The sequence below is a fragment of the Triplophysa rosa genome, linkage group LG20 (assembly GCF_024868665.1).
Source record: "Triplophysa rosa linkage group LG20, Trosa_1v2, whole genome shotgun sequence".
NCBI lineage: Eukaryota > Metazoa > Chordata > Actinopteri > Cypriniformes > Nemacheilidae > Triplophysa > Triplophysa rosa.
In genome coordinates, this window is record NC_079909.1 from 5891450 (window position 1) to 5919157 (window position 27708).

Here is a 27708-nt window from a genome sequence, read left to right on the forward strand (position 1 = left end):
ATTGTTGACACAACAGTAAACTATTGTAATGTGTATTGTAAATAAATTGCCTAGATTTAGACACATGAACGCACACATGCAAACACACAGAAAACCCAGATGTACAGCAAGGGTCCTAATGTTGCTTAGGCTTGGAAGGCTTTTTTTGAGTGGATGAGACACACGTTCAGAGGTTTACACTTAAATATGAAAAGAGGAATCCATATCACAGCGCGCACACACACACAAAGAGCTTAAGCACTGTAAGCATTATTCAAGTGGAAAACGATTTTCCACTTGAACAATGTTAATGCACTATAATGACAAGTCATAAATTCCCAGTGTTGTTCGTTCACACGACGCCCAAAGTAATGACTTACAAAACAAATTAGCACTGAAACCTCAATGTGAACCATATATATATTCTGACATTAAGTGCATTTATATTACATTTTCTAGTGTTCACACACCGCAGATGCTGGATTCTGCCGTAAATTACTATAGTTTTTCTGCAGGAATGCATTATGGTGTCTCTCACCGAACAACATTCTATAAAATCCCTTTATGTAACTGATTCATGCCATACTTTCAACTTTTGTTTTTTATTGCCCTTCCAAGAAAAGGGCCACATCCAGTTCCTAACATAATGTTACATTTTCCTCCCTGCCTCGCCTGACACCGAAAAACACATCCATTCTTTAAAAGCCATGTGCTGCCTGGAGGGCAAATAGATGTTGTCCCAGTTCTTCGCTTTGCCAGATAGCATTTTTGATAATCTTGCCATAGATACCTTACCACCCTCTCTTTCTTTGCTACCGTGCCACCTTCTCTTTATTTGCTGGAAAACGGTGCTTCCCGTATTTCATGAGGAGATATAATAGCCATGAAATGGGAAATAAAAGGCACATGACACCTTAACAGATCTCAGGGCGTCTCTGTTGGTCTTTCATTTTCTGGGAAGAGAAATGTGAGGAAAATAATGTCTCCCTCTCTTTCTCTCTTCCCTGCTGTTCTCTCTGCTCTTGATGTATGGCTTTAAAAAGCTCTGGTGCTGTTTGGAGAATTGAAGAATCTACTAACAGTTCATTAGGAGGTCAGTCGCGTTCGAGTCCGTCGCCAGAGACTGTAAAATGGCCCTGTACATTCATAAAATCTATAGACTGGATCCCTCGCTGACTCTTATTTGTGACTTTTTAAGATGGCTTGGATATCATAAGAGAGTTTGAAGGTGAAAATTTTTTTCTGACATTGGTGACAAAAAGCAGTTTCTTGGTCCGACAATGAGCCAGTCCCACCCCAAACTTACACGATCGGTTAAAGGTCCAATATGTACTTTTGTGGAGAATCTATTGACAGAAATGCAATATAATATACATAGCTATTTGTTCAGAGGTGTATAAAGACCTCACATAATGAAGCGTTATGTTTTTATTTATTTCTATCTACATACACCGAGGGTCTCCTTACATGGAATTCACCATGTTGTTTCTACAGTAGCCCTAAACGGACAAACTGCTCTACAGAGGGCGTTTCGTAAGAACATTATCTACTTCGGCAAATAAGCAAAAACGTGACGACATCTTAGCTCTGTGTCAGCCACTGTAGTGCTTCGAAGGGGGTGGGGGGGGGTTGTTGTGAGCCGTTGGTTGCAATTGGTTGCAACCTCACCACTAGATGCTGGTAAATTTCATACACTGGACCATTAAGGCAATATTTCCATGTCAAGATGCTGAAAAAGCTTAAGTTATTTTAAAACCAAAACACAGGGTCACAGTTGTTTACATTATTCATATACAGGATTTACTGTACACATCTCCACTGTACACTGTAAAAAAAACAGAAAATGTACTTTAAATTATTTTTTGTTGCATTTTCTCTTAACCCTAAAACACAATACAGTGTAGTGCAAAATACAAAATAAAGTTAAAACACTGTTTAAAAAAATGTTTTTATATTAAAATAGTACACTGTGCACTATTTTTACAGGTTTTCAGTATAGAATCTTTCACCCTGAAACACAAAGTTTGTCATCATTTACTTAGCCAAATGTCATTTTAAACCTGTTTGACTTATTGTCTTCCATCACACACGAAATAAGGATTGTTTTATTTTATTCAAATAAAATCAGTAAAATAAAATAAAATACATAAAAATAATATGCTAATTCAAAACTGCAGGCATCATTATACACTCAAAAGACATGTTCTTTTTTTGCTAAGCTATCTATCTATTAAGGTTACTATAAACCAAATGTGTGTGTGTGTGTCTACATTTTGTGACAACATTAGCCGCACCATATCCCATAATGCATTGTGAAGAGTCAGATCTCTCATAATGCACTGGATGGTTCCCAGTCTGTGAAACAGCTTGCATACCGTACCTGGTATATTTGTCACATGCTTGCCTCTCTGTTTACCTGTACTTAAGGTGTGATAGTTGTGCTAATTATCCATGTATTGTTTAATACAAACATGAAAACACAGATGTATACTGTACATAAACACACACACTCCTGTAATCTTGTCTACTCTCTTTGCTCACAGATGTTGCTCAATAACCCAATGGGTTTTTCTTACTATGTGTCCTTGTGGATGTCAGTGGAGTGTGTATGTGTATATATGTGTGTGTGTGTGTGTGTGTGTGTGTGTGTGTGTGTGTGTGTGTGTGTGTGTGTGTGCGTGTGTGTGTGTGTGTGTGCGCGCTCGCGCGTGTGTGTGCGTGTGTGTGTGTGTGTGTGTGTGTGTGCGTGTGTGTGTGTGTGTGTGTGCACGTTCCACTACCGAGGGACCTGGAGAGATGTCAATACGGGATAAATTCAATTCAAAGTGTGGTGTGCACTGTGCATTCTTTAGAGACAAGACCCACAGAGGAATAACTTGGTCTGAGGTAAAACTCTTAGGGCGTCTCGTTGGGATTCAGTGGAAGTTTGCCACTATTACCATTTATATTACAGGTATTAGAGGCTCCCCACCTGCACCCTGCCCTCAACCAACCTGAACTTGACAATAAAGTCTACCAGACACTTTTAGCAAGTCTGCCGCTTGCGAGATTGTTTCTGATTCATAGCATAGAGCTCCCTGACGCTAGCCTTTTCCTCACAGTTTTGGTTTAAAGTCGGCGCTGCTTTATGAAACATATTAAAATTGATATTAAAATTGAAACAGACAGCAGGCATCGGAGGAAATGGAAAATGTAGGTGCTGTGAGGATTGTCGAGTCGGGGATTTGCTCAAGAAGAGCTGTAAATTAAGGTGACCAGACGTCCCCGTTACTGTATTTTAATTGTGAGCAGCGTGCAGCTGAAGAAGTTTAACCAGAGGAAATGATTTATGATTTATCGGCTATAATATATCGGCCTAAATTTTATTATTGGCCGATACCGATAACATTAAAAATGACCATTTACCGAATATTTGTGTGCTTTCTTTGTTTAATGGAGAAACGTGCTGTTGGATTAGCATCATGCTAACGTGTGCAGAATGCTATGTTTACCACAAATACTTTACTGTGGTAAAGCTATTTAATTTTCATGTTATAGGGAATGACAGAAGAATGACAGATGTTAATGGAGGAGTGAAGCTGAGGAGCATTCGGTCAGCGAGAGCAAGGACTGATGGGAAATCTTTAGGCTTAGCTCCCCATGGGCCAAAGTGCTCGTTCATCTCCTTTGCTTTCTCATGGTGACGGCCGTTGTTTTAAAGGGATAAAGTGCAGAAATCAATATACTGTATGTGTCCCGTCACTCAAAGTTAACACTAAGAGGAATGGATGAGCCAAGTTTGGTTTGCAAGCCTGTGTGTGAGAGAGAGAGCATATAGAATATTTATTATAATGATCCATTATCATGTCAACTAGCGGCTGATGTGATTAATTACACATGCATTATGCTTGATCTCACTGAATTTCTAATGCTGGGCTTTGTAGTCTTAAATATCTGATGAGAAAAGTAAAGATGGGGTGTGTTGTTGTTTCTCTGCAAATAATCATCATAACCATCTTCTAAGTTCTATTTGGTCTTGTGCTTGACAAACTCACTTCAATACTGTCAATATGTAAGTGGACTTTAACGGGACAGTTCACCCAAAAACAATAAAAACTGTCATCATTTATTAGCCTTCATGTCATTTAAAACCTGTATATGACTCTTTCTTCTGTGAAACACAAAAGAAGATATGAGTGGTTTTGTGTTCATACAATGGAAGTCAATGGGGGCAATGTTGTTTGGTTACCAACGTTCTTCAAAATATCTTCTTTTGTTTTCTGCAGAGGAAAGAAACTCATACAGGTTTGGAACAACGTGAGGGTGAATAAATGATGAAAGAATTTTCATGTTTATGTGAACTGTCCTTTAACTAATCATTCTTGCTCGTACTTCCATTAACCATGCGTTTGGTTGTCTGTTGCACTCATTGCATTATTGAGCATTAAAGGGACACTTCACCCAAAAATGAAAATTCTGTCATCATTTACTCACCTTCGAGTTGTTCCAATCCAAATGTGTATAAATGTGTTTGTTCTGATGATATTTGGAAGAATGCTTATAACCAGACAGATCTCAACACCCATTGACTCCCATAGTAGGAAAAAAACAATGGTAGTCAAAAGTGCCCCAGAACTGTTTGCTGTCCTACATTCTTCAAAATGTCTTCTTTTGTGTTCAACAGAACAAAAAAAATATATAAATATCTTTCTCTGTGTACATCAGAACAATGTACATCAGTACATCCCCTGGTTGGGCCGGGGTTCTCCGGAGTTTTGGGTTCCTTGCCACCGTTTGCACACTGTTTTGCACTGTATGCATGACCGGGGGGGGTTAATTTCACTTTAAAATGTAACATTCTGCTTAATTTATTTATTAGTATATATAGGAATTCATAGTCCGTATAATATTTGACCTGTGTTTCTTTGTCCTTTATCTTAAATGTGTGCTTCTCTGTGATAACCACGCTGTGTGTGTGTGTGTGTGTGCGTGTGTGTGTGTGTGTGTGTGTGTGTGTGTGTGTGTGTGTGCGCAGGTGCGTATTTGCGTGTGTCAGTGTATGTGTATTTTGTAGTGTGTGCATGTGGAGTGTGGAGCGTGTGTCTGTTTTCTGTGTGTGTTCACTTTTTTAATTAATTTTTTAAAACTTTAATGTTTTGCTTATAGTCAAAGTGTTTCATATACAGCTGCTTTGTAACAAAGAAAATTGTAAGAAGCGCTATATAAATAAAGTTGAGTTGAGTGCAAAGCGCCACCTTCGTTTTATTGTAGACCGGGCCCAAAGAGGAAGTGCCAGATTGCCAATACTTCATTTGCTCTTTGATTTGGTAAACTTGAGCTAAGGTTTAGAGCTTTTAATGACGGATAATTCTCTGGGTTATTTATTATTTCTGCTGTTCATTTATTATTTCTATTTTAAACCCCGCTGACCTTGATGGAGCGCCGAGCGGCAAACAAACGCCGAGGACACAGATTGAGTCTTTTCTAGAACAAAAGCGAAATTAATTCAGCAGCGATGGCTAATTGGCTCCTGTTTGAATTGAGAAGACAGGTCAATATGTTTGCACAGGAAGACAAAGAAAGAGAGACTCTGCCAATCTCCGTCGCGCGCTTTCTTGTAAGCCGTGACGCGTCTGATTGGTTTATAATTATTGGGTCAAAGGACGGCCTGCTTTGAAGTTCTGGAGAGCCGTTCCTGATTTGTCTGCAGATCTGCGATGGGAGGCGTGTTCTGAAACACTAACCTTGACCCTTCCGGGACTGTGAGCAAAGACATAAAGACCTCATGCGGTTAGGAAAAGGGGTTTGTTGTAGTCATTTTGGGAGATTTAAAGAGATACCTGCCTTGAAGAACAGCGGGGTCCAGCATTCAACGCCTCACAGGCTTGTTTCACTGTTGACCAGAGCTGCTTCGCTTCTCGGGGAGGGTACCTTCACATGTTTTCTTTTTTAGGAACAAAAGAACAGGAGAAGCCATGTTGGGCCTCCCCCGAGGCGATGATGCCTGTTTTTTCTCTGTTTGTCCTCCATTTGGTGTGAGGAGAATTAAAGTCTCTCCTCAGGAGGAGAGCCGAGCGGAATCCATTTGTTTACGTCGGGATCTGTTGGCTTAGACAATGTTGATGCTATGGAAAGCCTCTCACAGATGCTTTACAAGGACATCGGCTCCTTCGTGTAAACTGGAAATGGTCGTGCGAACGTTCTTGTTTCTATTCACCTTTCTGCTCCTGTGTTTTCTTTTCGTTAAAGCTGCAATCCTTAACTTTTTCCATAAGTTCCACAGAGCAAGTACATTAAAGATCTTGTTTAACTATCACCTTAACCCAGTTCACAACAGTAAACTTATAATAATACATGTCAGGCACAATTTTGCAGGAAATGCCAGTTAATGTAAGATAAGTAACCTGCGATTTTATTTTTAAACAGAGATGGCGATAGAGAGGTTTAAGATCTTTAAGATCACGATAAAGAAGATCACTTCTTATTTTTAATGGAGTATTGCAGTGTTTATTTATTATACATATACCAATAGCTACCAACCGATACCAATAGCTGATTATTTTAAGTGATATTTGCCGATACCGATCAGTGTTGCCAGATAGAGTTGAAGGTTTCCAGCCCAAAAGCGGTCCAAAACCCGCCCAAACGCACACAAAACCGCCCAAAATATTTGATTAATATTTGGTTAAATTTGATCAATATTTAGCTATTTTAAATGCCACAATTAATGTACCATGCTATGGCTAGCGACATACACCAGCAGCAACGGAACCACAGTAACAAAATGACAACATAAGACGTTCACATCTTTGGCCCATGGCCCCGCCCTCACACCACACACAATGCACTTTTACAGTGTTGATTTAGTTTAAAGATCATTCACATACCCAATTCGTTAATAACGAGTTCAACAATGTGTATTGAAATTATATTTTATACTTCAAATATTATTATTTTAACTATTATTATTACTACATTTTACTCATTATAAACAGGTGTGTAAGTAAGAGCGAGACAGACAGACAGAGAGAGGGAGGGAGGGAGATCTTAAGCCTACCTTTAAATGCGGAACAGAAACAGGGTGTCGGTTGTAACTTGACAGGATGCTGAAGAACACAGCTGAACGCAACTTTTCAGAATCACTCTCCCACTCCTTTCTGTAGCATTTTTTATATTTTGCCCACTTAGACTTCGGCATATTGACTGTTTATATTTCCCGCTGAGTGCTGGCTGCTTCCTCTCTTTTGGCGGTTGCAAAACTGTCTTTGGCGGTGGCAAACTATAACTTGTGATTGGCTAAAAGCCGCGGCCTAGCCTGCGACCTCGTCAGTGGGCGTGTTTAGTAACGTCATGATTACAAATTGGATGGAGTACACACACACTTGGGTTTTGTTAAATAATAAGCCTATACATTGTACATGTTTCAAACCCGCCAAACTGAACCCAAATCCGCCCAAATTTTGTCCACCCGCCCAAGCCAATTATTACCCGCACAATCAAATTCAAAACCGCCCAATTGGGCGGGAGCCCAATCTGGCAACACTGATACCGATTCGGAAGATTAAATGAATATTTTTTAACTTTATGAATGTTATTAATTCATATAATGACTATTAATATTGAACATCAAACTGGTGATGTTTCTTAACATTTTCTATATACAGAGTACAAATTCATAGCATTTGTCTGTCCTCTTTTGATTGATAGGATATATCGGCCCTGATCAACGACTGAGTTATCAGCCGAAAGCCGATAGTGTGAAATTTTGCTTTTATCAACCGATACCGATTATTGGCCGATATATCGGTGTATCTCTAATTATAAATGATCTATGCGCGCAGGTGATTCATTATTTTTTAATGTGTCCTCATGATCTTACATCAAAATGATTTAACTATATTGATGGTCCAATAGCCAGGCTTCCAACTTCAATGATCACATGAATTCTCAAAGAAAGAAAAAGTCCTGCCATACTTTTATATTATTACATAAACTGTTTCATTATACATCACAATGTGGGGAAAAATGCAGTAACTTACATTTTATGCTGATTTCTCATACTTTTAATACAAAATCAGTCCGATTGAAGGTAACCATTTTTGCAAGCATTTGTCTTTTTTTTTCAAATGCATCAGATGGTCACAGTAGATGGACGTGGATGGACATTCTGTCTGTCACTGAGATGATAAATAAAGTTATAACACCAAAAGACTGCACCCAGCACTCTTCAATAACTCGACTTCAGGTCCCATTGTAAATCTCAAGATATGAGCGCTGATCTATGAGCAGGTTAGCTGTGTAGAACAAAGCCAAGAAGATCACAAGGTTTGGGAAGAAAGGCCTGTCTGTGGAGCAGATCTAATATACGAATCAGATTTTAGCCTGCGAAATCCTACTCATGATGTTCTTTAAAGCAGCCCCGGCAAAAGCATCTATGGGAGAATTCTGTGCATGTCGCCATTAGCCCATGCCATTCATCCAAAATGACTTACAGTAAGTAATTTCAGGAACAGTCCCTCTGGAAGAGCCTGTGGTTAAGTGTCTCGCTAAAGGGTACAATCATTACAGCGCTGGATGTGATCACACTTACCGTTTCCAGCCCTATTTTGGATTTCAACCAGTCTTTGTGTTAGCAGCCCAAGGCCTTAACTTTGAGGAACCGAATATTGGACCTCATTTTTTTCCATTGTTGCTATTTTTGGGGCTCATTTTTGAAGATTTTTTGTATTCTGCTGTACAGAAATAAGTAGAGATGCACAGATATATCGGCCAATAATCAGTATCGGCAGATGAAAGCAATTTTTCACACTATCCGTTATCCGTTATTATAGTTTAAAAACAGCCGATGATCGGGGCCGATATATCCTGTCAATCAAAAGAGGACAGAAAAATGCAATGAATTTGTGCTCTATATATAGATAATGTTAAGAAACATCACCAGTTTGATGTTCAATATTAATTGTCATTATATAAATTAATAACATTCATAAAGTTAAGAAATATTGATGTCATCTCCAGAATTGCTTTCCGCATATACCACTCTGAATAATCGGTATCGGTGGAGAAATTTAGCATCGGTGCATCTCTAAAAAAGAGCACATACGTTGCTGAGATATTTGACCACCCCATTGCTTTGTATTATGTGTATTTGTACCCTTATGAAAATTTACCACGGTAATATTTTAGTAAAACTGTAGAAAATGATTTTACTACAATCTTCTTGGTTAAACTGTGGTTACTGTAGTAAAACTGTGCTAAATTTATGATTTCTATGCGTTTACTCTAACTAAAACCAAAAGACTGTGGTTACTATAGTAAAACCATGGTTAATTTTTATAACTGTGTTCAGACACCAGATAATAAAAAATGATCAATATCATAGAAAATCTTTGGTTTTGGTAGACAACGATAACCGATAATTCTTTAACACTGGAAGCCGATAACCGATATGTCTAAATTTGATTATCCGATAACAATAAAAATGACCATTATCAGCCGATACCGATATGTCCGATAATTTATCGTGCATCCCTACTTTATTTGTCTCATCCGTGTTTGTGCATATAACAGTGAGTGTGTGTAAGTGATACGTGTAAGCAGAGCGGAGGATTTCACAAGTCGGCGTCTGACCTGCGTGTTAATGAAGCTCGCTTGATCTACTCTCATTCAAACACACTTATCTACTGTAAATACATACAGGACACTGATACCTGTGAATGACCTGAATATTAATGATCTCAGACACACACACCTCTCTCTTTAACACACACACATCTGTCAGACAGCTGCTCATGGTTTTTACATACAATATTTGCTTTGGCTTCTCTGGGCTGTCAGTGGCAAAGCTCCTTCCGGCTCTACGTGTGATTGTGTTTACACAGACGGATTGATATTCTTGACTTGGCTCCGGGTTTTGTTTGTGTGTGTTTGTTTGCATGCGGCAGTATTTGATCTTAAAGCTTAAATATCACACCATTACTGTCACCAGATGCTTTTTTAAGAGAGAAAAATAATGATTGTTTTTTACATTTTTTCCTCATACACTTACTCCGCTTGCTGTTGATCAGATAGGAACACCATGAACACACACCAGTGTTGTCAGCGATATACTTTTGCTATTGCAACATTGTTAATAACCTTGCAACAACTACTGTATCTCAGTGGTGTGACGTGATGTACCGCAAAATTAAACTAATTATATGACTTGACTTAAGAAGTCTTTGGGGTTTTGTCACCAATTTTGTCATCTGCCATAAAACTTTTTCAGTTGATAGTCGATTAATTGATCATTTAAATTTAAATCAATTAGGTTTATTGATTGTCAATTCATCTCTTAAGTAATAATGCAAGCTGATGGCAACAAACTGCAAAACTGATATAATGTATGTATGCTGATCACCAACTGCAATTTATGGCATTAATAGTACATTTTAATGAAAATCAATGACGAATATTCTTGAAAATGTACCTCTCTATAGAAAAGTATTATTGTCATGGGTAACACTGTTTAATCGTATAGGCCTAAATCAGTTTGGTGGGGTCACCATAATATTGTGTTGTTTTATTGTATTTATTTATCTGTTACAAGGGATGGGTTAGGCACAATGCTCTATTATTATAAAGTCTGCTCCGTTGTGTTTCGATCAAACAATGCCCTTTAATGTCTTTGTGCATTTGCATGTATTTGCATGCACGTGGGCTGCTCATGTGTACACAACTTTTTGTGTCTGTCCTCTGTTGTAAAGGTGACCTGACCCAGGGTTCACCTTTTCTATGCTGGTGTAATTCTCTGGCTTTAATATATCTGAATAAATTATTGGCATTTCTGTAATGAACCCTCTGGTGCTTTAGCATTTAGCATAGTCTATTACCCTCCCACATAACACACACACACACTATTAACTCACATAGAGTTCTGTAAAGGGTACAGAGCCAAACACATTGGGAACAGCCTTTTATTTTTATTTTATTTTTAAAATATTAAAATATATATATTAATATATTATATTATCATATTTTATAGTATATTAGTATTATATGTTTATATTATATTAATATATAGTTTTACATTACATTATATATAATATAGTATAACTTTTCGAATATTTTATTTCACTTCACTTCACTAATATTATATTATATTACATTACATTACATTAGATTACATTAAGTTTAGATAATTTGTTATTTGCTTTTCTCATTTTACTATTTATTGGTTCTTTTTTTTGTGTCACTATTAAGCATCATTTATGGTTCAGTTTTATTTTTTATCTTTGTGAAAAGAAATGCTAACAAATTAAACATCTATCGCCACAAGGTTGTGTTACAGACATGTAGCGCACAACTCTTTGAAGCATTTATCATTAAATAAAGGCTGTTTCACATATTATTTTAATGGCAGGCCACTATACACCAGCTTTTTATTTTCATCAACCTTCAAGAATCAGAAAACCAAAGACAGAACAACATTGACTTTATTAAGATGGTTGCACCGGGTGTCACTATTACGAGACTCTTGCTTTTCTCTCCATAAGGACTAGCTATGTTCTTAATCATATGGAGGATGTATCACTGTCTATCACATCTTCTTCTGCTTGAATACAAACGCACCACTGACATCTTCCAATAGCGAGAGGTTAAGAAATTCGTGACCCTGTTATGTTAATCTTCTCTGTTGTTTATTTTCGTTTGAGAGCATGTATTGAGAAATTGTTCAGATATTTATGTCATTAATCACTGCCTGTAGGACATGAACGCTGCGGATGGAGGCGTTAAGCTCGGGCCCGTAGGCTCATGAGTTCTCTGGCAGGCGGCGTACTATCTAAGATCTGAAGCTATGGAGGTGTGAGAGACCGAATTAGATCAAAGTGGGCATGCTGTAAGCTTCGTGTAAGGATTACAGAGGCGGGTAAAAAATGCTGATGGAGAAGTGGAGAAAAACAACCGTATGTGTCAGACGATGAGGCTTTCGTTCTTCATTTGAAGAGCTTTGGATTGCGAGGTGTATACATAATGCAGCTGATCTGTTGTGGAGATGTAAAATTCAGACTTGAATGTTTTTTTTCTTTTGAAGGAGAATTGTGTTTGAGACAATCTGCCTGCAACTTGAATCTAAGGTCTTGCAATGTACAGTAGCTGTTAGTTTTAATGCATTTGTTAATCCATTTGGTAAAATGTTTATATGATTTTTATTGATTGTTTTATTGTTTCTTTGTCATAGTGGTTGTCCTAACCTGTCAAATTCTAGTAACCGTAGAATTTGAAAACAGATTAACTGAAAGCCAGTAATTAAACGTTTTTCCTATGAAACAATCCCGTAAAAAAGAGGATATTTTCAGGCAGCTGGGGCGCCAGAAGTAAACCGTAAAATAACATTTGTTCCTGTTTTTCTTGTAAATTGTTCTGTAATTGTACGTTTTTTGACCATATATCTACGTTTTTTTACATTATATGTGGAAATTCTGTAAAATTACGGGTTTTTACACAGTGTAGCCACTAAAAATTGCCATTTGGATGGAGAGAAATTGTGTGTAAATTGCTATAAATGTATTTCCTGGCAATTGTCGGGTTTGTACACATTCATACAAATTAATGTCATACAAATGAATATACATTTTTTTGTTCTCTTTAGTCATTAAATAATTGTCACAGTTGCCACAATAAGAATTAAGTTAAGTAATAATGAAGAAATAATCATAATTATTATTATTTAATTTATATATTTTATATGTTATATATTTAATGTAACAATAATTATAATAATAATGCATATAATAATTATTATTATTACTTTTAACTAACACAATATAAAAAATGTTTTATGTATAATGTGTTTGAAAAATGTAACACAATAATAATAAAAAATAATAATGTCTAGACACAAACGTATACAGTTATGGACAGACTGTGTTTTTTTTAAAGGTTTTGGCATTAACATAAATGCTTTTATCTGAAAAAAAGTCAAAAAATTAGGATCAGATGATAATTTAATCATTCTGAAGTGAAGGATTTAAACTTGTTTTTTTATGGCTGACGGGACGAGGCGGATTAGGAGGAATGGGATTATATGAGATATTAGCCTTGATAATAGACTATATGTGTGTTTTGTCTGTGATAATTCTGGAATTACAATCTGATAGACTAACTCTAATTCTCTGTCTCACTTTCACAGATGCAGATCTTCATGTATAACTCAGATGACTTTGACAGTCTCAACGCAGCCATACAAGAGAAGCGAGTGATCGCAGCCATGGCTGTCTTCTTTCAGGTGAGCGTTCTCTGGTTTTAACACCGTCTTCATGAGCTTTGTCACTGCTAAGTGCTAGCATTAAAAAGCATTGATTTTGTGGAGAGGTTTTTCTCGTCCCATTAAACTTAGTGATACTGCACTCACAGACGACACACTGCCACACTTAAAATATGAAAACACACACACATAGTTAACTAAAATGAGGATATACCCAATAACACATACTGTAAATATATCTGTACACCTTGATGACTTAAAACATAAATATATACAGTTGTAATTGTTGTTAACTAACCGCAACTGAAAACTAGTTGCTTTATTTAGAAGAAAAAAATGATTTTATTTTATTGCCTATAAGGATGTCCCAGATGTCTCTAATAGAGCATTTTGTCAGATTTAGCTACACACACATGTGTGCGTGTGTGTGTGTGTGTGTGTGTGTGTGTGTGTGTGTGTGTGTGTGTGTCACATTTTGAGAAATTGCACATCTGTCAATGCATTCAGACTGCAATAACCAAGAGTTCAAAAGACTTATCAAACACATCAGAAAAACAATTATTGAGAAACAGAGTCTGCGTGTGTGTTAGTGTTGCTCTTGTTTCTGTAGATTCTCTAACAACCCTTTGAAGCTTTTCACAGATGATAACGAATTGAAAGGTTTGTCTATGAAGTGATATGGTTGATAGTGCAATTAATGACACTTACATTTATCCAAAGTAATTTACATTACTCTGTTTGCTGAAACTCTGAACTATGACTCTAGGTAAGGCTGTGTATTTGTACAGTTTTTACTTTCAATGACCCCCCAGATTAGATAAAATATGAGTTGCATGGAGAAAACACAATTTAATAAAGTATTTATTTTGCAAAATTATTTAATGTCTACAGCGAATGTTCTCTTGGGCCTTGACTCAGAAAGTTTTGTGCCTGTGTTGGGTGTTAGGGATGTAACGATTCACTCAGCTCACGATGCGATTCACGATTCTGATCTCACGATGCGATTTATTCACGATTTACTCACGATTTATTTTTACAAAATGAGTTGAAACAAATTAGAAATGAACAACTTCCCTTGCATTATTTCTTAAATGCTTCACATTTCTTTGTATAATAAAATAATGTTTTATTTCAAATAACAAAACTAAACTGCAATTTTATAACAAATTAATAATAGAAAAAGTCTCTTTAATATAAACAAACTAATACTGTCTGAGCTTTTCATGTATATTTTTGCATTTAAGAAATATCAGCATGTCCACGTTTAGATTTGCAGTGAAAATAGCGGCCCCTGCTGTTCAAAAAATGTATTGCGATTCAGTTCACACCTCAACCGATTTGAATCGTCACTCATTATAACCGATTTTCAACCGGCTCACTGAATCGTTACATCCCTATTGGGTGTCATTGGGTACCAATTGTTGTGGCCAAAAGGATTCAGGATAACAATATTAAAGGGATAGTTTGCCCAAAAATGAAAATTCTGTCATCATTTACTCACCCTATTGTCATTTCAAATCTGTATGACTTTCTTCTGCAGAACACAAAAGACGATATTTTGATGAAAGTTGGTAACCGAATAGTAGGCTACTGGACCCCATTCACTTCTATTGTATGGACACAAAACCAATGCAGGTGAATGGGGGCCAGTTAACAACATTCTTCAAAATATCTTCTACTTGATTTTTTAAGAATAAATAATGCTCAGTCAAATTCATTTTTAATTTTGATATTGATAATCATGGTTTTTAATATCACAGTTAGCTCTAATACTATATGTAGTGTAAACTTTAGACATTGCAAGAATAGCACTGTATGTTAGTATGTTCTGAACATATCTTGAAATGAATACCAGGAACACAGATCTTTCTTTTTTGTATACAAATCTGTATTATCTAATGTATACTATGCAGTTCTCTGAGTAAGAGTTTGTCGTAGCCTATGTGTCCAGCTCGATAGCTTTTTTTTATTTGGGACTTGCACACCATTTTCTTTATTGACCAAGCATTTAGTCTATCTCTACCTGATTAAGGAAGATAGCAGTAGTAACATTTATCATGATACTTTCACAGGCTTGTTTACAAGCCACATGTCCACAGACACTATTCACAAGGTGTGATCCACAGCTATTAGCTTTCAGTATGTGACCAAACCTTTCGTTGATTTTTTTCTTCTTTTTTTTAAGTAGAAGTAGAAGCCAAATTTGTAACCTGTAAGAAACGGTATATAGTTTATTGTTAACATTGTTGTTTTGTGTATTGTTTGGTATTTCTTTTCCTTCTTTAATTTATTTCAATCATTTGCTGGATTTTCTAGAACGTGTAGAAAACACAGGTCACAGATGCTATATTAAAAAAAACCTTCATTTATTGTTTGAACTGAGAGTGAGGATTTTATTTTCCATCTGCTACAACATACTTTGAACTTTATTGATTTGCATGTGCTATTTTTACCTGTGAGATGGAACAGAGCTCTTAAATCGAGTCTAAAGCAGTATGCCGCTCTTTATTTTCCCTCAGAGGTTGTTCCGTGAGGAAGTCCAGGTGTTTGTGGGTTGTGGGTGACCTCTGGCATCTACTATACAAGCTCATTTTGTAGAGTGATGCTTAAATTCCAGTCAGAATTAATGCTGTGTAAAGCAGCAGGCACAATATGAGCTGCGTTTAAAACCCTGCTGTGTTGTCCGCTGTGTATATTACTAAACACCTTGCTGTTTTGAATGAAATTAAAGGGATAGGTCACCCACAAATGAACATTCATTTATTATTAGAAGATATTTTGAAGAATGTTTGTAACCGAACAACATTGGTCCCCTTTGACTTCCATTGTATGAACACAAAACCACTGAGACATTTCTCAAAATATCTTCTAGTTTTCGAAAGACTCGTATACAGGTTTTAAATGACATGAGGTTGAATAAATTATGAATGAATTTTTATTTTTGCCGTGAATGCTTGTCTCTTGAGACATTGTCATGCTGAAGTTGTTGACCTGCAGAGTCTCTCTCTCTCTCTCTCTCTCTCTCTCTCTCTCTCTCTCTCTCTCTCTTCGTCATTTTTTGCACACATTGCTCTTTGCTGTCCTGAGGCATGCTGCTCCTGTACTACTAAAATATGCCGTTTGCTAATGTTATGCTTTTGGTCTCTATTTTCTCCGTTTTCTCACTCTCACCTTAGCACAGCGGCACTTAAACCTCTTCCTTTTTACTCACGACACTTTCCGGTCAACACATAATGGGCTGTATTCTGAATATTGGTTTTGCTTTGGGATTTTACAATGAGAACCTAGTGGCGACCCGGCACAAAACCAAAATGGTTTTATACAAAGTCTATGAATTAAACGTTTACAAAAATGTTTATTAAAATAACCATGAAAAGAAAAAAAACGGTTTTTAAATAGTTTGTTGTTTAATGAAGGTTTAAAAACGTTATCCATGTTATGGATTAACATGTCCATTCTTATTGCTTGTCAACTCATATTCAATATAGTACAATATGTGTATTTTTTACTTTGTTCATTTTTAAACAATTAGTCTTCTTATTTTGCTTTCACACAGTATTTTAACACAATTATTGCATTTTATTATGTGTATATTACTTGTTCCAGTATTCAATAATACAATTTGTGATCATTCCTTTGCGCAATATTCTTACTGATGGCAATTCAAAATACTGTATAATCCTAGATTACATATGAGCATAATTGTTTACATTTTAAAAAAAATACACCAGCTCACTTTCCATCAAGATTCAGAATGCTTTAACACAATCCTTGCTTATGGAGAACAACAAAACCTTTTTAAGAATGCTGATATCTTTTTAATTCAATCAATAAATGAAAAGCTTCATGGCGCCAGTTGCATATGAAAGTATTGATGACAGCGAATACGTCTATTAAATGTAACACAATACCGTGATAATACCACGCTAAAAGTCTTAGCAATTATTGTGTTGTGTAAAATTGATACCGTCACATGCCTAATATCATAGCAGACTAGCAAACAAAATTTGTGGTTGTAAAGAACCATCCCATTAGACAACACTACAAGTGTGTAACTCTCTCTTACTCCTGTAGTTGTGTGTGTAACATCAGTAGATGAGCACTTGACCCCTTGCTTTAGGGCCATGAATCGTGCTGTTTCAGAATGGTGCTGTTCACGGTCTCCTGCGTCGAGCTTCTGGAATTCTCTTATTCAGGAAACAGCATAAGAGCTTAGAAAGATTTATGAGACAGAGGGAGATGGAACGGCTAAGGGCCAGTGGAAGTGAGTGATTCCTTTTCAACTGTGAATCCGGCATCATGGGAGTGTTAGTTAGACCTGCTAAACAGTACTAGTCTCCTCAATAGAGAATGTGAAGCTACGTCACGTCGTGTTGAATGTTGCTCCATCTTGGGAGGATGGCTGCTAGTGTGTTCAATGCAGTGTTTTGTTTTTCTTGTTTGATTAGGAAATATAACTATGGTAGGTCGGTCTTGCTGTGTTAGAAACTGCAATAGCATTACGCAGAGTCGTTCAGGAAAAGCCCCTTGTTCTTTCGATTTCTCCATATATCGAACAAACCAAGTAACGCTACATATCAAAACAATAATAACAGTGGAGTATGATCCTCCCAAGATGGCGGCGCCACTGCAACATGCAACATAGGGCGTGACGTCAGCTTCACATTCTCTATACACAACCACCACACACTCTCTTAACATGACTGTGCACGTGTAAATACATTTTTAGGCTATTTAAGTTTTGTACGTGGACTACATAAAACAGGATGTCAGTCTTTCTTTAACCGGCGCACGCACGCAGAGACATGCACTTCAAAGGTCAACACTGTAGATGCTCTCTTTCAGTGTTTACTGCATGTTGGAGCCTTCAACGCATTCAATGATTCAGAGGAATCTATAAAAGAGCCTTTCAAGCTGTATGAGGTGTAATGGATGTGATGTGTGCGAGTGCTTGCAATCCTATTGCATTTATGACATCAGCACAGAGCACAACATCATGTGCACCACTGAAGAAATATCTGTCTGTCATTCACACTGTGTGTCGTAACTTCTTGCGTGTTTGTGAAGTCATTATTCTCATCGTTTTATCTTCTTTTACTCAGGTGGGGATAAAGGACAATCCTGCGGTTGATCCGATTATTCACGGTTTGAGAGGAGTGGTCCATCATGGTGAGTAGATAAACTCTTAACATCCCTTAATTCAACCGGACATTAGTTTCAGAATGCGGTGTTAAGCGAATATTTAATGACCATAAATTCACTTTTTGTTATTTTTCATTATTTTACTTGTCCCTGCAATAGCAGCATGTCAATAATTGGTATTCAGTGAGTCTTACACGGTGGAAGGAATAAAACAGACGGGTCTGCTGTTAGTCAGTCAGTTCTGGAGCTGACGGCATTTTCGCCTCAGGTCTAAGCGTCCGCTGACTAACTGCGTGTTATAATGATGAGGATGACATTGAGTCAGGAGGTCTGGGTGAGAAAGCAGGGCTGTCATGCAGAACATGTGCTGAACTTGTGTAGTCAAAATGTTTGTCTCTTACATAAATATACAATACAAATACCTGCCATGTATCCAGGCTGACAAACACCCACACAAACACATCATCTGCTTTGTGTCATCTTGTGTCTGGCTTTAAGGAGGGTGTCATTTTTACACCTGTGGTATTTGGTGGATGTTGGAGGAAAGAGACAGTTCTTCATAGGCGCATGAGCTGAAGCTTGTGATTGTGAAAATATATCATGTTTTAGTTTTCTATGTATTTTAATGCTTATTTTGTGTTCTTTTAAAGAAACACTATGGAACGTTTGCTCACGGGTTCCCCCATGTGGTTGATGAGCGCAACTGTGTCGTAAATAATGTCGCTGTTTAAGCTTCCCCGTAGGCAGTGCAATGCACGTGAATTTGTTGACTAATCTGATGGAACCGGCGAATGAAGAAACGTCGTTTGGAGTGTGGTTGTAGTCGCTATGAGGCTGCCGGGTAGCAGCGGGTGTAGAATTCGTCCAGTTAAGAGTCAAGACATGACATAGTGTTGCTTTAAAATACTAGTCATCTTGAGGGCCCCCTTGGAAGTCAGCTGGGACCCCCTTGTGTGTCATGGCCCCCCTTTTGAGAACCACCGGTTTACTGTATACTTAAATTGAGTAATTCATTGACGGTTGACTTTTTAATTTTAACAAAGCGGTGGAGTGTAGACTCACTAGACTCTGCCCTCTCTGTCTTTGCAAGTTCAGTTTGGATGGCAGAAAGTATTATAGCGTTAAAGGTGCAGTTTGTGACAATTTTGCAGTAAAATAACCAAAAACCACTAAGCTAGTGTTATATACTTTGTTCAGCTGAGTACTTACAATATCTCAAATGTTGTTAAAACTACTTGTAAATCGTGAGAAAATCAGCATTCTAAACAGTGACACGGAGCTGTGCAGTAGCCTGTCAATGGCGTCATATCCGCGTTCCCCTTTGTTACCGCCTTTACTGATGTAGAAACCGCATGACAACAGTGTCGTGGACAAATGCAGAAGTCGTGTCTAGCGTCTAGCAAGCCACTAACTTGTTTCGAGCAGTCACTTATTTATGGACCACAATTATTCGCAACAATTATAAAACTTTACCTCATCCGCTAACATGATTTCTCATTCCCATCTGATTGATGGCCATCAGCGGTGGAGTTGAAGACAACAGATCCCATCATTTCACGCTCCTTCACACCGTCATCAAGCTACGGCATTGTTGTTGTTTTGATCGTAGCGGTGGTTTTTACAAACTGCACCTTTAAAAAAGAAAACCCTTTTCCCAACAATTGCTGAAATTTGACTAAAAGCGCTAGGGACACCAAAAGATAATTCGGCTTGTTCTAACTAAACGAACCTTCATATCGCAGCCCTGAAAGTGGCTCCTATAAATTCTCTCAAAATAGTTGACCTTCCTAAAAGTCACAAGCGTTATTCAGACAATGCACCTCCTCTCTGCCTTTAAACATTAAAAGCTCAGAAACGGTCCAGACACCAGCTGCTCTCAGTGTGAACGCATGTACGCAGCAGAATATTGAGATGAAACAGCCAAAACTGTCTGTGATTCCCACCGAGTAAATTGACGTCTTTAAGGGATTTTTTGTTAATAGACTCTGTTCAGTCATCTCAAGAGCATCTCTCTGTGTCCGCGTGAAGTTTAAAGGCACGCAGAGGCTTTGATGGTAATTACCGGCCTGATGCCCACAGAGACGCTTGTAGAAAGCGAGCAAGACAGTGAAAGCATGACGAAGTCGCGGTGTAATCTGGAAACCCATGGTACTAAAAGCCATTCTTACAAAGAGATCAACTCTAATGCGGTGTATTAGCGCTCGCTCTAAACGGTACCACCACAGAGATTTTACCATGATGGGAAATGTTTTACCTGCGAGTCGAAGAGGATGATTTTGTATCTGATAATGATGACGAGAATGTTTAAGATCCTTGGGATAAGTAATATTAGGTTTCTGAAGAGAATGTTTGTGATGCTCACCAATGGAAAAGGCATTTACATGTATGCATTTGAAAGATGATAGGGATGCAGTATTTCACCCAGAAATGAAAATTCTTCATCATTTATGTCATTCCAAACCTGTATGACTTTCTTTCTTCTGCAGAACACAAAAAGAGATATTTTGAAGAATGTTGATCACCAACCAACATTGACCCTCATTGGCTTCCATTGTACAAACACAAAACCACTGAGACATTTCTCAAAATATCTTCTTTTGTGTTCCACAGAGTCATATACAGGTTTTGAATGACACAAGAGCAAATATATTTTTGTGTTAACTGTCCCTTTAAAGGAATATGTTATTTTCCATCCGTCTGTCATCGAACCCACAATCTTCCAGCAATCGAGCCTCAAAGCACACAGAAGCACATTTATTCATCTTTATAACTCACTCACTCTCTCCATCCGCAGCGGTCGAGCTATCGCGGCCTGTTTGCTGGAGCGTGTTGATCTTGTTTGCTCAGTAGGGTTGGAGTAGAGGGTGGAATAAAGGTGCATGTGTTTGTGTTCTCGGCGGGAGGTGGGACAGAGCTGAGTTCTCTGTCCTTATCCCAGACAGATAAGAGCAGGGGTCTGTACAGACTCCGACAGCGCAGCATCTCTCCTGTCCGCACGCAGACGTGTGTAATTTCATCCTCCTCACCTACCAGCGCACGCATGCACGGAGTCGCATCAGAGATTTGTGACTCGAATTGCACGCGTGTGCATACAGCAACACATTCGTCTGGTGTATATATCAGAATAAGTCTGCAGTGAGCAGTTTTAGTGGTGCCCTGTAGTTTTTGCAGATCAAAGGCGCTTAAGAGTTTTACATCTTTGTCGGGTAGAGCAAGAATTTTACACGTTGTATTTAAAACTCTCAGGAGGGGGCGGAAGTCAAGAGCTGTCTTCTTAAAGGGACAGTTCACCCAAAAATGCAAATTCTGTCATCATTTACTCACCTTCGAGTTGTTCCAAATCTGTTTAAATTTCTTTGTTTTGATGAACACAGAGAAAGATATTTGGAAGAATGCTTGTAACCAGACAGATTTACCCCCATTGACTCCCATAGTAGGAAAAAAAACAATGGTAGTCAGTAGTGCCCCAGAACTGTTTGCTGTCCTACATTCTTCAAAATATCTTCTTTTGTGTTGAACAGAACAAGGGGAGTCAATGGGGGGGTGAGATCTGTTTGGTTACAAGCATTCTTCCAAATATCTTTCTCTGTGTTCATCAGAACAAAGACATTTATAAAGATTTGGATCAACTCGAGGGTGAGTAAATGATTATTTTTGGCATCAGGTGTTTTTTTGCCAAATGCGTAAATGCAAATATAAACAGGGTTAATATAACGTCGATTATCCATGTCACAGACTCAACTGGATGTTCGTAGTGGATCAGTGACAGTGCATCTTCCCCTGGTGTGCAGCAGTAATGTAACATTAAAATGGACTTTAGACGACGAGACTGTGAGATGCGGAGAGAGAGTCTGTGTCGTGCTGGGTTCACACACGGATGTGCGACTGGAGAGTGTTTGCCCTGTGGCTGTATGACAGAAAATCGCTCGGTGCCATCCATTACCATGCCACTGAGGCACAGCAAAAAACCTCTCTCTCTCCATTCCCAACCCAACCTTTAGGGGATTACCATTCATTCAACCTTAACTTCAATATACACACAACACAAGGCATGTTAGTCTTCCCATTTACACGCTAGCCGTCCACCCTGCATATAAATGAGAGCACGCTTCCATTTATTTCTCCCTCTCTCTCTCTCTCTCTCTCTCTCTCTCGGTGTGTCTGAGCGAGTAATAATGAGAGCGCTATCAGTTTGCGGTATCTCTAAAGCCCACTGTGATTGGTAGTGGCGTGTTGTGTTGTCTGAGTTCATGTTAGTCCCCTTGCGCGCCACACCAGTCGTTGAGCATTGTTCACTCAACCAAGCGTCCCTTCTCTGGGGTGTGTGAATCAAAACAGTGAAATGAATTCTCCGTTTCTCCACGGAACGTATTACAAGTCCATTAATTCAGTCTTTCAACGGTGCTTTGAAGTCTCCATTGGCCCGGCCGTCGCCGCACTGATTGGCAATTAATTTCTAACGTCTGGAATCGCACGATGACAAGACAGACCATGTCAACATCAACACGGCACTTTTTTCGTTTGTTTGAGTGTGTGCGTTTGCTTTGAGGACGCTCGGGTGTACCATCATCAAAAATACAGGACAGAATTCACACAAAGATATTGAATCAGACGCTGTTTATTTTGTGAGCGTCTGATTCTTTTTCGGGCAAATCTTGGGAATATGGGTCAGTGGATTGACACTTTATTCTTCATGTCATTGTCGCTTGACATCAAATCATTCTGCATCTGTTCATCTTGATTTCAGGCTGTGTTTGTAAATGAAAACAGGACTCAGGAGGAAAGCTGTAATTTAACGGTTCTTGTTTTATAAGGTGTTCAGGCCAGACATATGTTGGGCAGACATTGTCGGGTGGACCTGATAAGCGTTTCAATCAGAGGAGGAGGATTATGGGTAGAAATCTGCCGATTGTGTCCGCACGAGGATTGACCGGCTTTAAAAAATGCACAACTCATCCATAGCTTGAACATTAGGTTTGGCACGTGTTTCCTTTGGATCGACAAGTGGAGTAAAACAATTCTAGTACAAAACAGATGTTAAAGGGATAATTCACCAAAACTGATAATCCTTTCATCGTTTTTTCATCCTCATGACATTGCAAATCTGTATGACTTCCTTCTACAGAACTTTCTTTCTTCTAGAGAGACATTTCTTAAAATATATTCTTTTGTGTTTCACCGGAAAAAAAGAGGAAAGAGTCTTATTTTTTGTTTTCAGTGACAAGGCATCATATCATTCTTATTTTATTTTACCTTTTGTTTGATTCTGTTTTCTAACTGTGCCTGGCATCATAAATGATGATATCATTGTTTGTTTTTTATTTTATTTTATTTTGTGACTGTGCCTGACTTCATAAATGATGACATCATACGTTGTATTTTATTTTAATTTGTGACTGTGCCTGGCATCATAAATGATGACATCATTCTTTGTTTTTGTTTTATTTTTTTATTTCGCTTTGCTTGGTTTCAGTTTGTTTTTTGTTTAACTTTACTGGTAGACTGTCCTGGAATTTGCTTGTTTTTCCACATTTCTATTTCTCATCCAACGTGTCTGTGTCTATTTTCAGAAAAAGAGACGTTTCTGGAGCCCTTCGTGCTGCGAGACCTGTTACCCTCCTCCTTAGGGAGCTACTACCGTTACATTGGCTCTCTGACGACCCCACCCTGCAGTAAAGTCGTGGAGTGGATTGTCTTCAGTCGCCCTGTGTTCCTCTCTTACAAACAGGTGAACGTTTATGAGGGTTTTTCTCCTTTATAAGCGTAACCGATCCACTCTCTGGCCTCTCTTTGGCACGCTTTAAAAGAGAAAGGAAAACTGAGGATTTGCTCTGACATATGTAAGATCAAAGGATATATGCCGACCCTCATCCGGCCATGAAAGATTTCATATTATTTCATACTTGTTCCAAGATTTATGACTACGAGACGTCTCTTTGTAGCTATAGAACAGCAATAGAGTCGATGGCATATTCAATCTGACGTAGTTGAAAATGAGACTATAAGGATTTATAATAGACCTCATTCATGAAACTCAACAGTGTAATGTATTTGACAAACTCTTCTTCCTTGCCTTAAAGCTTGAGCCGTCACGATGTTGCTATTATGAATATTGGAATATTATTCAGTAGTAAGTATCTTTTTGACACAGCGGATAACAAAAATATCGCTATTAGATAAGGTAATTGTGACATATCGCATCTGCTAATAGATAACTACAATTCTAGATATTAAAGGGATAATTCACTCGAGAATAAAAAAAATCAAAGCATATATATATCTTTTATCTGTGGAACACAAAAGAAGATATTTTGAGAAATGTCTCCGTGGTTTTGTGTCCATACAATGGAAGTCGATGGGGGCCAATGCTTTTCGGTGACCAACGTTCTACAAAATATCTTCTTTTGTGTTCTGCAGAAGAAAGAAAGTCATGCAGGTTTGAAATGATGCACTTATATAAGAGTTCTGTGATGTGTACGAGTCACAGTATTCAGATGATATTCTGAGGCTGTCCTCACATCACACACACAGGAAGTGATGCGTGCACGGGTCACAGCTCAACAGGAAGACGCGGGTCTCTGAACGGCGCTCACAGAAGCTTCTTGCTCTCGTTTGACACCTCTTAAAGTTCTTTCGTTGGCTTTTGTCTCTGTGTGATTTTCTTTTAAAGCGAACAGCGCCGAGGCAGATAGAAGCGAGTGTATAGAGGAGGACAGTTGTCCTTCACTCTCCGTTTTCTTGGTCCTTTTGTTCTTCATCAAAGCAGGAAGTAGGTCACGGAGTCTGACAGCCGAAGCTCTGGGCGCTTTTCGAGCCGATCGATGCTCAGTCAGTCTACTTCATTTGCAACATCTGGAGCAGGCGTAGAAATCACACACACACACTGGCGGATGCCCCCAAAATGCCCTGTTGCTGTGGTTACCCATAAGGGATTACTCAGCCTTAGATTCTGAAATGTCTTTTCAACGTTTACACACACACACACCCCGCACGTGTGACCCAGAACGGCCCTGTTGCGCTGATTTCCCACCAGGGATTACTTAACCTTCACACACATCATCCACAGTCGTTGCATAAACGCACACACAAATCTATCCGGGATTACCACAGTGCTAAAAATCGTACACAATAAGAGCCGTGCTTTTGTAGCCAGGCCCTGATCCTGATCCCGGTAAGCTGTTTAGAAGCACGGCTGCGGCATATGAAGGATTAATAGACGAGGATTGTCATTAGGAGATTATTGCAGCGCTACATATTGATGCAGCAGATCTGGGTGTCAACACTGAGGCGCAGGAAGTGATGTCACAGGTATTCACATTGGGATTCAACACTGTCATTGCTTTCAATGTCATTGATGTCACTGTCATCTCAAGCACGCACACACAGTCATTTGAAGTCACAGATTCATTTGTATGCTGATACGGTGAGATAATAAGAGTCACATATGTACACACTGTTGTTGTCATATACAGTATTTTCTGTCTTGCCAGCGTTTTCTCAAGCTCAGGCTGTTGAAGTGTGGCACTAGTGACGCAAGGTCATGGGTTTGATTTCCAGGGAGCACAAAACTGATCAAATGTATATCTTTAATGTTTTGTATGTCACTTTGGATATAAGTGTGAGGAAAATACATAAACACATGCACTTTTGGGTCATGGTGGGGATAGTAATAATATTGTGTAATATTGGGGATAATATTATAGTTTTGTTTTGAGTTTTATCCGTTTCTAGAAGTAGCTTTTATTTTGATGGTTTTTAGTTTTCATGTTAATTTTAGTTTACATTTAGCAGACACTTTTATCCAAAGCGACTTGCACGGTACGAAGCCACACCTTTTGCGTTGCTAGCACGATGCTCTACCAATTGAGCTAGGGCTTAATTTTTTGTGCTTTGTTATTTTATTATTTAATTGTTTGTTTTTATGTTGCTATACATGTAAAATTTATTTTTTATTTACAGCTGATGTTTTTAGTGCCTCAACTTCAAGATTCAGATTTTTTCAATGTATTGCTTTGGCAACAAACATTTCAGATTTTTTCAATGTATTGCTTTGGCAACAAACATTTCAGATTTTTTCAATGTATTGCTATGGCAACAAACATTTAACACTTTTAAGTTTAGATTTTTGTTTTCAAATAATATTTATGCCAATTTTGTATTTGATTTAAATGAACAGAAATGTTTCAATAGTAAACTATAATACTTTTTGTGGGGACTTTACATTGAGTATTGTTTATATATTAGATACACTTTAACAAACGGCTGCCATATTTTTTTACAATTTTAGTACAATTAAATTGGCTTTACAAGTCATTTCAACTTACATTTTTAAATTATGGTCAGTGACGAGTTGCTATACTTACAAAAATAAGTCGAAAATATAGCTGCAAGCAGCAATTACAGGGTCGAGCCCTACATGGGCACAAAAGGAAATATAAGAATAAGAAGAAAACTAACGATTTAACGACTAACTAACGACTCTGCTCCAATTTCAATAGGGATCTCCATCCCTTCTGGCTTTACCCCTAATTATTGTTTTGATGTGTTGAAGTAATGTAAAAACATTTAAATGACTTGAAAAGCCAACTTCATTGTATACTTAGTATTTTAAGTCAGCAGTTTTTTACAGTGTAATTTTATTTTCTATCCTCTAATCCTAACATGACCTACTAACCTTTTAATAGTGTTTCTCCTTTTTAGGGGGAATTTATGGGGACCATCCAAATTTCCCCAAAGAGGGAAAAACTATATAATACAATCTCATGGGAATTTGTAACTATTTTACGAGGTGGCTAATTCATATGAATTCATACGATCTCATCCGTACATTTTAGTATGAATTGCATTCGCACCAGCGACGGTTAAGTTTATAGTTGGGGCTTCGATATTTCTTTTATCTACTAATTATAAGTTGCTTTACATCTTACAAATTCATACCAATTTGCCACCTAGTAAAATAGTTATTCCTGTGAGATCAGTGTGGACATACTTTAATCATCACTATGTGACCACACTGACTTCTTCACTCCAAACACCCACACGCACACACTTCTGTCCGTCTGCTGCAAATTACGAAGAGAACTTTCAAACCCTCACACATGCTCACAGTGTCTGCTTCTAGACGGTATGCTTTTAGTTTAAAGCAAAGGTTTGGCTTTACCACCACATGCCCTCAGATTCATTGCACAGAAATGGTAGCATAATGTTAAGAGGACAATGCGCAGTTGTGTATTTCAGAACTTTGTGTTTTCAGCAAACACGAGCGGGAAGGAGGCAGAAGATCAGCGAGGCATGGCAGGAGGATAAAACAAGACAGACAGTTGGGCTTGTTTTTTAAATCTCTCAACAGCCTGTGAGCTACA

The 27708-nt window shown here is 38.0% G+C and overlaps 1 protein-coding gene across 1 annotated transcript in view; it reads left to right on the forward strand.

The window, feature by feature from the left end:
- ptprga (protein tyrosine phosphatase receptor type Ga) overlaps positions 1 to 27708 on the forward strand; it is a 236808-nt gene that overhangs the window by 162490 nt on the left and 46610 nt on the right. The window contains exons 5-7 of the mRNA XM_057361532.1: positions 13130 to 13225; positions 18307 to 18373; positions 23917 to 24074. Coding sequence (XP_057217515.1) covers positions 13130 to 13225; positions 18307 to 18373; positions 23917 to 24074 — 321 coding nt within the window. The remainder of the gene's footprint in view (positions 1 to 13129; positions 13226 to 18306; positions 18374 to 23916; positions 24075 to 27708) is intronic.